Source organism: Channa argus, chromosome 2 (assembly GCF_033026475.1).
Source record: "Channa argus isolate prfri chromosome 2, Channa argus male v1.0, whole genome shotgun sequence".
Taxonomy (NCBI): Eukaryota; Metazoa; Chordata; class Actinopteri; order Anabantiformes; family Channidae; genus Channa; species Channa argus.
Window position 1 is genome coordinate 7,963,048 of NC_090198.1, and position 13,755 is coordinate 7,976,802.

General features: G+C 43.6%; 1 protein-coding gene across 1 annotated transcript; it reads left to right on the top strand.

Moving 5' to 3' along the window:
• Window positions 1–9,835: 9,835 nt before the first annotated feature.
• On the top strand, window positions 9,836–13,755 carry cplx3b (complexin 3b). Its single transcript, XM_067495106.1, has 3 exons — window positions 9,836–10,366; window positions 12,692–12,779; window positions 13,003–13,755. The coding sequence occupies exons 1-3, from the start codon at window positions 10,209–10,211 to the stop codon at window positions 13,225–13,227; spliced, it is 471 nt and encodes a 156-aa protein (XP_067351207.1). The 5' UTR covers window positions 9,836–10,208; the 3' UTR covers window positions 13,228–13,755.

Genomic DNA, 13,755 nt, shown 5'->3' on the forward strand with positions numbered 1-13,755 from the left:
GTGTTAGCCAGGTGTGTGGTGTTGGACTGTGGCAGGTCACTTGGCTAGCAGGGACAAGCTGTGATGGACACTCTCTCTTGGCTTAGAGGGGGGACATTTATGCAGCCTATGTGCAGCCCGTCTATGTCACATGACAAGGACGTTGTCACCTTGGCAAGGTCCCTGACGCCCAGGACTGCTAACATCTTCGAGCAACCTGTCACATAAATCCCAGCACCTGTCCCGTCTCTGAAAGTTAGATGGCTCCAGCATTTGGCCCTGACTTCTTACACATCAATGGCCTAATTTGGGGGCTCACCTTACCTTCACCTTCAGCCGTGAAGTGTGCGGAGACGCTCTGATTGAGCCAGAGTTAATTGAATTTGGTGCGCAAAGGTCTGACAGAGGGGAAGACGGAGGAGAGAATGGGACATAAGCACTCCAGCAGGGATGAAGATGATGAGTTTGCCTTTGGGGGAGGGCTTGATTCAGAAGAGCACGTGAGCTGTTTTCAGTGGGTTTCATCAGAGCTGGCCTCGTGTCGTTTGGGTTATGTAGGGGCCATTGGAGGTTGGGCAGACATTTACCAATACACAGGATCTTATGTAACTGCTCCTTGTGCTACACTGGGCAAGTAGCTGGAGAAATCTGGCTTGAATGTCAGAGGAGAAGGAAAGTCCTCATTATTATTGGAGCTCTTTTCTGAAGCCACCTTTTTAAAGAGTCAGGCAGAGACAGGTTTAAGATACCGTCACTTGGGATTCTGCCTTAATCCCGTTACAATGGAGGTGAACTAATCTTACTTTGTAACATCTTGTTTTTCAAAGTACATTAAGCCCCAAACACATTCTTTAACCCAACTCATAAGTCAACACTATTTGTGACAGATGTGTAACAATATCAATTTAAATATTTAAGACAGCTTTAAAGCCCATAAACCACTTTTGAGGGCCTCTGGGTTTGAGTTTATCGCAGCATCATTACCACAAAGTCATTGCAATAAACATCCTCTGCCCTTGAGGTCTCTAGAAAGTCCCTGGAGAAGATTCCTGCTCCGCTCATTTGGTAAATCTTCTTTCTACTAAAAACAATTTGACATTGGGGTCTGTGGATTATCCAGAGTAATTCTGACACTCTGTATGGAAAGATTGTTAGTCTGACGTTTTTTAAAATCTTAGAAGCACCACAAATAAAATTGTAATCACATTCATTGTTTTACTGTGGCAGCAAATCTCAGGCTTGGAGGTAATTATTCTAAAACTACTGTAAACTCTCTGGCTAAACACTATCTGAGACAAGTGAAAGCCTATGATTTAATTGGAACTTTGGTAAACTCCCCCTTTAATGAATCCCAACAGTTCTTGTAGAAGTCTTATCAGAAATGGTGCTGCTTTTGATACCTTTAGTAGTCAATGTACTAAACATGATAATTAAAAAATGCACTACTAAAGTGTTGGAAGATTTATAATGGAGATAATAAAATATTCCAAATTTAAAAAAACTAAATGGCAATACTACATTGTAGAAATACTCTGAGTAGAAAGTCTTGCATTCAAGAAAGAAGTTCAACGTTACATATGTACTGTTACTGAAATATATGTAAAGTACTCAATTTGAAGAGCTACTCATTTTCAGATCAGAGCATACAATTTTGATTAAAATATTAATTTGCAATTTTTAATTTGAATTTAAAATTATTAGGTATCATAAAATAGAAACCATGAACAAAAGTACATGAAAACGGTACTTAAATGCATGAGATGAGTAAATATACTCAGCATTTCTGCTCTAACGTCTAATGGGTATATGCACTTTTTCTACTGCTAATTCCAAAAGGGTACGTTTCTAACCAGGTGCTGCAAAAGAAAGGAGGCCTGCTCTACCGTTCCGTTTAGTTTGGGGTTTTGACGCATGTAACAAATCTGCATTTTAGAAAAACAACAAATTTGTGGTGGTGGGGGAGCAGCTGATATTTGTCAACCTGTGTCCGTAGTCTGCTGTTTATCTGTACAGTCATCACAGAACCTGAGCAGACAGAGGAACAGAGGAAGTGACAGGATGAGGACGATCAGCCCCCACCCCCACCCAATTCACCGCACGTGCACACGGACACACACTGACTCATACTCTGTCCTCGCATGTAGAAAAGCACAGCCTCTCGCTACATCACTCCGTGTGTATTTGGTGTTTACTGATATGAGGTCTCTAAGGATAACTAGGATTCAGAAGCAGTGATGTGTAAGAGCCTGTATCAGATGAGGTCATCAGGGATGGCGAGCTTAGAGGAGTTCATCCCGAGCAGCAGCAATGTCAGGAAGTCTGCTATGTGTGTTTTTGAGAGCAGCACAAGGAGAAAAATACTTGAGTTGAGGAGAGGATGCTCCTAGCTACAGCATAAATCTGAATATTTGTCATAGAGAAACTTTTGCATAGAGAAACACAAAATAATAAAGAACACATTCTCATTTATGTCTTGTAGTTTGCAATGGTGGAATTTATTGTGTTTTTTCTAGGGAATTCATGCTTGTAATGCTAAGAGTCTGAGAGTTTGCCTGCTACAAAGCATCACAAATAGAGCTAAAACATACAATTTGCATGCTGCTCTTGACAGGCGCATATAGACCCCCCTCTGCGAGAGTTGGCCACCTATTTATAGCCCATATGAGGGTATTGAGCCGCTGCTGTGTGAACATACATCTGCACATAGAGGCACCATCCTCCCCCATTCCGATCAGTCCCGACTCCACAGGGCCTCGGGTTTGCGACAGTTCAGCTGTTGTCAAATCGGTTGTGTCCACTGGGACGCCGCAAACATCGGCGCTCACAAGCTTCCGGTGAATGGACAGACAGAGAGGCTGCACGCGATGCAGGCAAACAAACATGTCCGGAGAGAATGTTTCTGTGGGAGGTGGGTCAGTGCAGCAGAGAGGGCTGCATAGGCTGAGGAGGGAATGTCTTTGCCATGAGGGTTTCCATAAATTGCTCTTCTACAGTCGTCTTCTGCCCCTTTTCCTTAGGACTTAGCCTTTCTGGGGTATCAAGCAAGGATATATACAGGCTGAGTGCAGGTTTTCTGAGGTCAGACTGTGGGCGTAAGTGCTCATAGTGTAAACACACCACGACTGTGTTTATTTGAATGTAAGAACAAGACTTGCTCTGCTCTGACTCAACCCTGTGCTGGGGAACGTCACTGTTTTAGCAGCAGTGCCTGCACGTACTGTATGTGTGTGACGATGCAGGAGGAACAGGGGTGAGAGCTGTCTTACAAACTTGGGGTTATAAGTTCTCATTGTGTTGGTGAGGGAGGGGGTTATGTAACTGTGTTCCTGTGTATTTGGAGTAAACAGACATAGGGAGAAAAGGTATAAAAGGCTCACGTTGCTGACCTTGTAGCCCGTGCAGAGACATGGAAAGTTGTGTCTGTTTGTATGATGGCTGCAAATGTGGATGTGAGTATCCATCAACACCTCTATCCTAGCTGCTAGAGAGAGAGAGAGCTGCACAGGAAACAGATGGAGTGTGAGGCTTCAGGCAGGCCTAAGGGACACAACAAGATGATACAATGTAGAGAAAATATGCCATCAAGAGAAATTTAACTACACAGTGTTTATGGTGTGTAATGACTTTTGAGAATTGAATTGTACTGAAGATTTGCAAAGCCAGTTTGCTGATCCACAATGACGTATGACATCCAGAATTTTTGGAGGCAGTGACAGTGAAAATCTAAAATAACAATTTAATATAAATAATCAAGAGACAGTGACAGAAACAATGTGCAGCATGGAAAGTGATGGCTCATAATGAAGAACATACAGCAAATCATCACCTGAATCAGCAGCTTCTTTCGGGTTTCAAAGATTTATAGAGGCTTTACAGTGAGCTGGTCAGACAGACTATACTGTTTTGGGTTGATTCACACTTGTTGTGGTGGTCTTTTAGGCTACAAACCCACCTCCTCAGCAAATGATCAGAAATACTTAACAATTAGTATGTGACCATGGTGGAATAAATCAGCTGATCCCATCAGATCAGGGTCACCACAACCAATCATCGGCCGACACTATGATTTGAATAAATGATCTGAAATGTTTATTTAATCCTTTAAATAAAAAAGGTACCAGACTAACTACAGCTTACTGTACGTCCAACTTAGAGACACTGGAAAATGTGTCCCATTCTAAAAGATTGGAGGGACATTTAGCACCTGGCTAAAAATTGCTAATTACCAGTGCTACCTAGTGATGTTGTTTAGTTACAGTTTTGTGAAATGTCTCCCTGTGTACACTGTTAATCAGGAAGAGACAGAACCCTAAAACTTAAAAAAATCCCTCTAAAGCCTAATATGAGACACAAAGCAGAGTACTATTGAAAGTATTAGGAAATTTGAGGACCGTGCTCCAAAAACTCAGCTACACAAGCACAGGGTTATCTACAGTATACTGTAAAGTCATAAATTTGTCGTCCAACTGGCTTTTGGAATTAAGACACTCCTCCCGCTCCCCTCCCCACTGACCTTCACCCCATCTCCAACCATTTCACCAACTCCTCCCCGCTCTCTTATTTCCCCACCCTGCTTTATCTCACCCTTCTCCTCTCTGCTCACCCTCGCTCAACGCCGCCGATTGTTTGCATCTGTTCATGAAAGAGAATTTTCCACTTTTCTCATTCCATTTAAGCTCAGCCAGCACCAACCCATTGTGCTCCGATGTTCCTCTCGGGCAAGAGGTCTAAATCGGGCAGGGCAGACGGGGGGGGAGGGAGGGAGGGATGGAAGGATGGCGGGCAGGAGGATGGTAGGGTTTTGAAGGAGAAGATGGAGAGAGGAGTGGGGGTGAGGAAGAAGAGGGGGGAGAGGATAAGGAGGAAGGGTAAGGGCTGAGCGTGAAGCAACTGCATAAGAGCGGCGAGGGAGGTGTAAAATAAATAGGGGGGGGAAGAGAAGCTAAAGAAGCAGACATCGCAGCGCATGAGTGGGCTCGGCAGTCAGCCATATGCTCATGATGTGGACTCAGAGCTGACCCATGACCTTCGCTGCTCGGCTCTCCCTCTATCTTGTCTCGCTTTCCTGTCTCCTGAAAATTTTTAAAATGACACTTTTCCCTTATAAAACACACTCTTGCCATTGTGGTTAGCTGAACGTCTTCTCCTGGACGCGAGCTGTAGCCGGCGGCCATTTTAACTAATCACTTAAACGTTTTATCTTTTGATGTCCAGCACGCAGATATCACACACTGTCTCACTGTGCAGCGACTTAGCCCACTTTGTAGCCCAGAGGGTGCAGCGTGGCATAAAGCTGCAATGCTTATAAGGTTTAAACCCACGAGAGCTACTTACACTAATACAAGTTCATGCATTAGTATGCACAGAAATGGAGGATGCTAATAAATTAATACTGCTCAGAGCATACATAGAGATAGGAGCTGCATTTGGAATTTGCTGGTTTCTTTAAGGTGGTTTTAACGGGCTGCCAGCGGTTTTCCAGAAAATAAAGAAGGCTTCATGCGCAGTATGTGGATTAAACAACTCTGGTCTGACAACAGAACCGTTACAGACTCTGAGAGTCAGACACACGTGTGTGTAAACGTATATGACTGTGTGACACATGAGGTCCTTCCAAAAATTATATTCAGGGAAACTCCATCGCTACAGAGATGGATTTTGGAGGCAGCAATATTTCTGACCGTCTTGGGTCTTTTTTTTTCCTAGTTCACACTCGATTTCGCAACCTGTTTCAGCCAGTACTCGGAACATTTGTGTTTCATCTTTCTCACTTTTGATCTGCGCATTTTTCTCCTGTGAATTCTCTCGCTGAGTGTGTCTCTTAGCAGCTTCTTTTCACACATTCAACCATGCCAACATGAAATCTGAATCCCAGTCTGGGTTCCTGTTTTCAGTTAACACGTTTCACAGTAAATGTATTTTTTTCTGAGTTGAGAGTGAACATGTCCAAACTGAACACAACCATTATCATATATAAGTCCAATGTCTTGGCCACTTTTTTCATGCCAATATAACATCAGAGAAACAATGAAACGTGTCACTGATATACATTTTATCAGTCATTTAGGAAAAAGTTTACGTTCACTCACCCAGAATGCTTTTCACTTTATAAATTTCAATGATGCCTGTAATTGCGTCAGAGTAAAAAAGTGTTTTTATTGGAGCATGTGCTGAACAAAGAAACGCTGAGGAAAAAAGAAAAAAGAAAAACACACATTTCCCAGCAGCATCCCTTTCCTGATACTGTGTCCCAGTTACTCTGCATAATCCACAGACTTTTCTGTCAACAGTTTTCTTCTGTACTACTTTCTGCTGAGGCACATTGACAAAATGGGTGAACATTTACACACACACACACAAAAAAAAAAAACCCACCAGGTTTAAAAGTGTACGTTTTTCTTTTCTCTGCGTCTGGGCTGTGATATCATGTGGAAGTAGTTGATGTTAACTGTGGGGACAGTGGCCTTGCTGACATGCAGCGTAGAGCAACACCTCCTGGACAGCCTGTGGGACATCAAACCACCACTGTTGGGGAGACTCGCTCCCCACCATATGGTGCCCTGCTCCCGTGACCCCACCTGTCCGTTTGATCTCTGCTCAGGAGCTGAAACGGGTAGAAATAAATCTCAGCAAACCATTCGCGTCTCGAAATGGCCTTGGATGGTTACTGGATACAAAAAACACTTTTTTTCCCTCAAGTGCACAGAGCATTTTTCACTTCTAATGGGATTATTGTGATGTTCTGTCGTCTCGTGAGGAGGGTGCCGCACACACTGCTGTCCTTTAGACAAGCATTCCAGTAACTTGTTAATGGTGTCATTTGCGCCTGTGTGAATAAAATTTAAAAATAAAAATCCCTGAATGTGGATATTGTTTGCATGTTTATTTGATGATGAATCTCTTGTCTAAAGAAACAAAGGTGTAACTCTCGTCTGCAGAGGATCAGCGAGGGTGAGTGATGGTAAATCCATCTCTCCCAATCCCACACAGGCTCCTAATCCTAGAAGATCAAGTGTAACCAGGCTGGAAGCGTGACTGGTCGTAAGCCAACAAGATGCTTTCGGTTATGTCGACTCACACGGTGATCACTCTTGGCTCACAGCAAACACTGTCTGTCAGGCCTGTTGAACCTTTTGTTGTTACTTCCAGAGAAATTCTTCTTATTCAGAGGCCAAATGTACAATCTCTGTCTGTCAATACTGTAGTATTTTACTCTCTCAGGTTTATGTTGTGCATTTTTCTTTTCTTCTGATGATTTTTCTAAATGTAACACTTTTGACTGTATTTCAAAACAAATGCTGGAAGAGAGTAATGTGTCAGCTTTGTAGACAGGGATGCACCACCAAAATACCTTAACAGTTCTTTGTAACCGTACAGTGAGACATGAATCAAAGCTGACTGGGCAACAAAAAGGAACTGACCACAAGTAGAAGGAAATACCATGAACTCATTTTAAAATCATGCACGTTCATGCATGAACATATTGGTCCCCTAGTATGTCTTTGTCTGAAACATGCTCCTAATTAACACAGCTGATGGCATCGTCTTAATGTTACTAATTACTGTTACTGTTGGTGATGGCAACCGCAGGGCACGTATGCACAAATCAGGACCCATTCCCATATTGTGGGGTTTTAAATTTGATGAAGGGCAATTAGACAGAACCACATTGTGTGATGCTCTTCTATGGCTTATGTCCTTATTTCAGCGCGTGAAATCAACTTGTACTGTTCCCCCGACTTCTTCAAGAACATCCACAATAGAATGATACAAATGTCAAGGACAAAGAGCGGTTCTGTATGCACTGGAATTGGCAGGGGTTCTAGTCAACAATGCACATGGCGAACTGTTGGAGACGATCAAAAGTTGGATGAGCATTCATTAAAGATGTCCATATTACTTCTGTCCACATTGTGTGTGTTTAAGTTAACCCACACTGGTTGACCTGAGTAAATGCCATAACCCGTCTGTTGTCCATGATCTTGTAACTCCAAATGAGCACTGATTAGCAACTCCTCCGGTATAAAAACAAAAAAATGTATCTTTAGGAAAAGCTGCCCTCCATTCAGGCGACCCAGTTGTCATTACTGACAGCATGCAGCCCCCAACTAATACTCCTCTGCTACTTCACCTTAACAAGCAACAATACGTGCTAATGTCTGTTTGCATTCATGAGCCAACAAAACTGTGAGAAACAACAGTTTGTTAATCTCACAAACATTTAATAAATAGGATCCGAATGAAAGTATCCTTTACTTCCCAATAATACAACACCCGCTCATTAATAAATTATAAGAGAGAAATTTGAGTGGGCAGCCAGAACTCACTGTGTCTTTTTTGGGCCTAATAATACCTTGCATGTTGACAGTGATGACAGTGTATCACAAGAAGGGGGGGAGGGGGGGAGGGGGGACAGCTGATGTATTAGTCATAAGTTTAGTGCACTTGCGAATAAACACAATATCTGTGCTGTCACATTTTTGGAAAAGGCCAGCTGCTCTGTGTGGCTCAGCTAAAACATGTCATATATGTGGGCTGCACTCCTCATATACTGTATGTTCCACCTGTGTTCGTGTGTGTGTGTGTGTGTGTGTGTGTGTGTGTGTGTGTGTGTGTGTGTGTGTGTGTGTGTGTGTGTGTGTGTGTGTGTGTGTGTATAGTACACACAATTTTAAACAAGTCACACTGTTCACCTGCTAGAGCACCTGTAGTCAGGGCTTAGTGATAATCCATAAAAAGTGAGTGAGACTTGGGCTGGGAACATATTCCCATAGGTGTGAATATCAGAAGCAGGAAGATATAAATTGATGTTGAAACATGCTGGTTAGGCAAATTCTTTCTTTTTATTCAATTTCACAGAGATTACAGTTTGGATCTTATTCACTGTTTTACGTTTCAATCTATTCACTGGTGGCAGCTTTGAAGTTGGAGGGAGATTTTTTTATATATTTTTTTTAAAGCAAGGCAGGTATAGGCTAACAGGGCTTTGCTAAGCTCATGACAAAAAGACACTGAGACGCACTGTGTCTCTCTTGATCCACAGGGACTGGAAAAGTAGGCCAGGCTCAGTGTCAGACTGCTGCGAGGATCAGGATGCTGAAGTTGTTGCCTTGTGATCAAAGTTCCTTTTCACACTTTGGAGAGAGAAAGCGAGGTTTCACACACACAGACACACATGTAGATTATATTTTTAGAAGTGAGGCTTTCCAGCTGAACACTGCGTCACACAGAGTCACACAGAAGCACCCAGCGTCTTAATAAATCATTTTTTATGGTGATGGAAGTTGAACCGTTATTCCTCTCTGCACTAGACACACAAACACACAAACACTAGAGGGTGTAACACAGAAAATCCTATAGGAGACCGGACATTATAAACGGATTTGTACATATGAGTCAGTGGGTGATGCAGCTGTAAACAAAATTCCTAATTTGAGGGGGCTGAAATTCCTGAATGTTAATGGAGGAGACGTGAAATGGGAATTAAGAATGAGAAGCTGCTTCGATTGAAAGATGCATTTTGCATTTTTTTAGTCTCCTCTCGTCTTGCAGAAAGGAGCTTGTTCGTGTACATCAGACAGCAACTCGTCATTTCCAAGTGATTAGGCCAATAAACTGACCTCATGCCATTTTAACCACAGACAGACATTCGACTAATTTGCAGTTAGGAGGCTCTTTGTGTGTTGACAATCTGTGTTTTAGGCTCCAGCGCACTGATGATCCAGAGAGACGCGGAGGCACCAAAGCAGCCAGAAGACACTGAGGCTCGTCACGTGTTGTTTGTCCGCCCCTAAGTCCTGTCTGACTCCATCGTGAGTTATAATCGCGGCATCCCAGGATGCCAGCGCGCGCCATGCAAAAAAAAAGCGCACACCCAATCCGGCGGTGTCTGGGATTGGGTGGAGGGAGTGGTGGCTGCGGATGGAGTCTCGGGATTGGTAGAGTTCACCGCCAAACTTGTTGACTCATAACTGAGCAGCTCCTCTCCATCCATCACGGCGCGGAGCTGTCCAGGGCCAGTGGTGCTGAAGCTACCATCCTCCGAGGCGCTTCGGAATACTTTTCCCCACTTTGTTTGCTCTGATTGAGCCATCGTAAGATACATGCTCTCGCGTGTCACCTCCAGACGCCTGGTGTAAGCGTCACTTGACGGATTTATATCTGTCGCTACCGCTCTATTCGGGGCGCATCAAGCCTTCAACTTCTTACCCGAAAACAGAGGTGCAGCCATGGCTTTCATGGTAAAACACGTGGTGGGAGGACAGCTGAAGAACCTGACAGGTGGACTGACAGAGGAGAAATCCGAAGGGGAGAAATCAGACGCCGGCACGAAGGGGATGACTCAAGAGGAATTTGAACAATATCAACAGCAGCTGGAGGAGGAAAAGTAAGGCGATGATTGACGATGTGATTGTGAAGTTGAAATCCCACAGTATGTGTCGGGAAAGCGCTGGAAGTGTGGCGCGTCTAAACAGTGTGTGTGTTTGTGGGTAAAGAGCTGAGCGTCCCCAAAGCGCCGCGCGCTTTTTTTTTTAATTTACGCATCAATGCAACATGAGCGCTCCACACACACACACACACACGCACACGCGCGCACAGCTGCTCCTCTCGCCCGGGGAGCTCCGTGTCTCTTCGCTTTGGCAAATTATGTAGAGCCGTTTCTAATTTGGGATTCCTGGGATCATTGTTCCACGGAAATGTCTACAGGGATTGATGCCCGGGGCAAAAATTGTCCCTATTGCTGTGCGTGCGGTTGAATAATGAAGCGTGTTCTGCTGTGTGTTAAATAAAGCGGGTAAAATAGAAGCTCCGACTGGATATTGTCGGAGACGCAAACTAACTCGTGTTAATTAAGCTTGTTTATTCCTCCTTAAAGAGGGGGTTGCGATTAATTGTCCATAAAATATAGTGCAACCTAAATAAGTTATAATAAATTGAATTTAAATTGAAACTCTGTTTAGTTGTAGGGATATTTATAGCAGCCAGCTTCCAGCTCGACGCCCCTTAATTCTTTAGTCACGCTTGCTTTTATCAATTGAATCTCTTCCCTGTCTCGTGGGTAAAAGTGAATTTCTTTTCCAAATGTAGACACTTGATGTTATCTCCTGAGCCCACTGGAGGACAACACAACACTAAGGTCACACGGTAGAGTTCACCCAACAAACAGCAGCTCACTGGATAAGTTGGATGTTTCCCTTAGAGCGGGACTTCACATTATATCAGATGTTCACATGGCCCATTGAATAAGTTACCTTTGATACATAATGTTAAAAAAAAAAAAAAAAAAAAAAGGCTGAAGCTCAGGAGCATGTGCAGACATTTTAAGCATGAGTGGGAAGTGTCGTGCTTAACTCTGACAGCATTAAAATTGATCTCAGCCCACTGAGCTGTACAGGATGGTGAGATGCTTAACGCCTGTCATCAGTGGAAGTGAGCTAATGTTCAGAGGTGCTACTGAGAAGTTCTGTTCATATTAATGCAGAACAACGTTGTGTGGGGGTGGGACCACATGTAGGCTCTTTATCACCCTCAGCACTCAGGCCACAGTGACAGCTCTGGCCATCTGATGCCCTTGAGAGGAGAAGATACAAGACTTTGCTCACTGACTGCAACTGAGCCGTGCAGTGAGCGTGTGTGCTGCTCGGTGTTTCGCCCACTGGGGTCAATAGGAAGTGAACTCAGGCTCACACAGGCAGCATCAATGCTGCATCTCCATTTAATATGACCTTCCTCTGACACACTGGTTACAAATACTTTGCACATCATGCCCATGGCGGTGTTCTCGCTGCCTTTAGCCTACGCTGCTGAATTTGATCCTTCTGGGCGTACAGTGTAACCTCTACTTCTGTGGCTTTGGAGAAAATAATCGGTGGTGTTTATGTTGTTGTACCTATTATAGCTCTCTGCCTGTAATAAAATGTGGTCTTTACCAAAGTACTCATGCTGTGTTCGGCCCAGAAAGTTAACTCGTGGTATTAGGAGGCATTTTTATTAAATTCGCAGTGCATGAGGCACAATTATAAACTACACTGAAGCCATGAATATTCCAGTGAATATTGCAGCCGAGTGTCTGCCCTCTGCTGGAGGCATCACACACCGTCTTAGTAAAGAGAAACAGCAAAACCCCAATTTAAAAATGTTAAAATGTTGGAGATGGTTTAAATATATGTTCCACTTCTTTGACTCATCTGAGCTGCCTGTTGATCTGAAACTCCGCCTTTAATGGTAGCCCTGCAGAAACAGAGGGGACTTCAAAATGCAGTATATATGGCATGGGTGGGCAGCTGTATAAACGCTTCAGCTACTAGGTTACTTCTAGTAGTCCACATCCAAGAGGAGAGAGTGTTGGAGTGACAGGACACCGTGTCTGGAACTTCTAATCATAACCTGAACATTGCTTCCTTCTTTTCTCCCCCTGAGGCCTCACTTCAGCTCCACCTTCTGTTGGCCCTATACTTAAAGAGCTAAAAGGCGCAAATGGTAGTGCTACACACCGAGATCCAAATCCATCAAGTTCCGTATGATGCTCGTAAAGTAGACATGAAACAGAGCACATGGCAGAGACAAAAACACTGATTTTCACAATCTGGAGCGTGGTTACTTCAGAGCCTAGCATAGGTAAAAGGTCATGCAGCTGCATAAAAAAAAAACATCGACTGAAAGACTGAAGCAATGATGTAAATTTGTATGACACCTTTTTTCCCTTTTGCAGACGCGAACGAGAAGCCCATTTCGCCCAGAAGAAAGCTGAGAGAGCCACAGTTAGAACTCATTTTCGCGAAAAGTACAGACTACCAAAGGTAAAATAATCCACCTCACCTTTTAGCAAACAAAAAAGAACATGAACACATGCTACTGTCTTTATAAAGATTAGTATTGTAGACCAGCACTTACTGTGAGCAACAGACATCCAATCTGAGCCTTTTGTTTTTGAGTTATTACCTATTTTGTTCCTCCTCTTGTCCTGCTGGCCGTATCTCATGTGTGTCCATTGTGTATCCAACATTTGTGTTTCCACCTCAGAATGAGTTAGATGACACTCAGATCCAGCAGGCGGGGGATGACGTGGAGCTGCCCACAGAGCTGGCCAAGATGATTGCTGAAGACAACCAGGAGGAAGCGCACAAGCAGTCAGTGCTGGGCCAGCTGTCCAACATCCAGAACGTGGACATCGACCAGCTGAAAGACAAAGCCCAGGCCACGCTGGAAGACCTCAAAAAGCAGACGGAGAATTGCAGTCTCATGTGATCTGGCTGCCACAGAGATTGGAGTTTTACTTGTGCAAATATTTTTCAGAGGCAGAACTGCTCTAAAGAAATAGAAATATTCTTGTTGCTTTAGTGGAATGTCAGAGTCTTGTTTTCACGCTGTGCAAAGTTAGACAAATGCCCTGCAGAACAGGAAGTGAGAAAAGAAGATGATGGGGCTTATTTTCCATGAAGGAAAGAAACTTATTCAGTTCCGACTGAGCTTCAAATTAAAACTTAACTAAAAGTCAGGAATGTAATTTGGAAATCAACTCATTTGAGGTCTAAAGAGCCTTTAGAACAACTCTCCCTCTGAAAAATGTTCATCTATTAAATCCTTTACTCCCTCCATTCCCTAACCTATCGCTTTCACGTACCTCACGCATCCGGTGATAAGATATGATATGACCAACTTAATCCTGCAGCAGAGGTCTCAGGTGTTCTGGGAGGTTTTTATTAATGCAGCTGATTTCACCGGTGTACACGCACACACACACACACACACACACACACACACACACACACATAT

Coding starts and splice junctions, on each gene's coding strand:
- cplx3b (XM_067495106.1), top strand. CDS start 10,209: ATGGCTTTCATGGTAAAACACGTGGTGGGAGGACAGCTGAAGAACCTG. Junction 10,367..12,691: donor CAGCAGCTGGAGGAGGAAAA/GTAAGGCGATGA, acceptor TCCCTTTTGCAG/ACGCGAACGAGAAGCCCATT. Junction 12,780..13,002: donor AAAAGTACAGACTACCAAAG/GTAAAATAATCC, acceptor TTTCCACCTCAG/AATGAGTTAGATGACACTCA.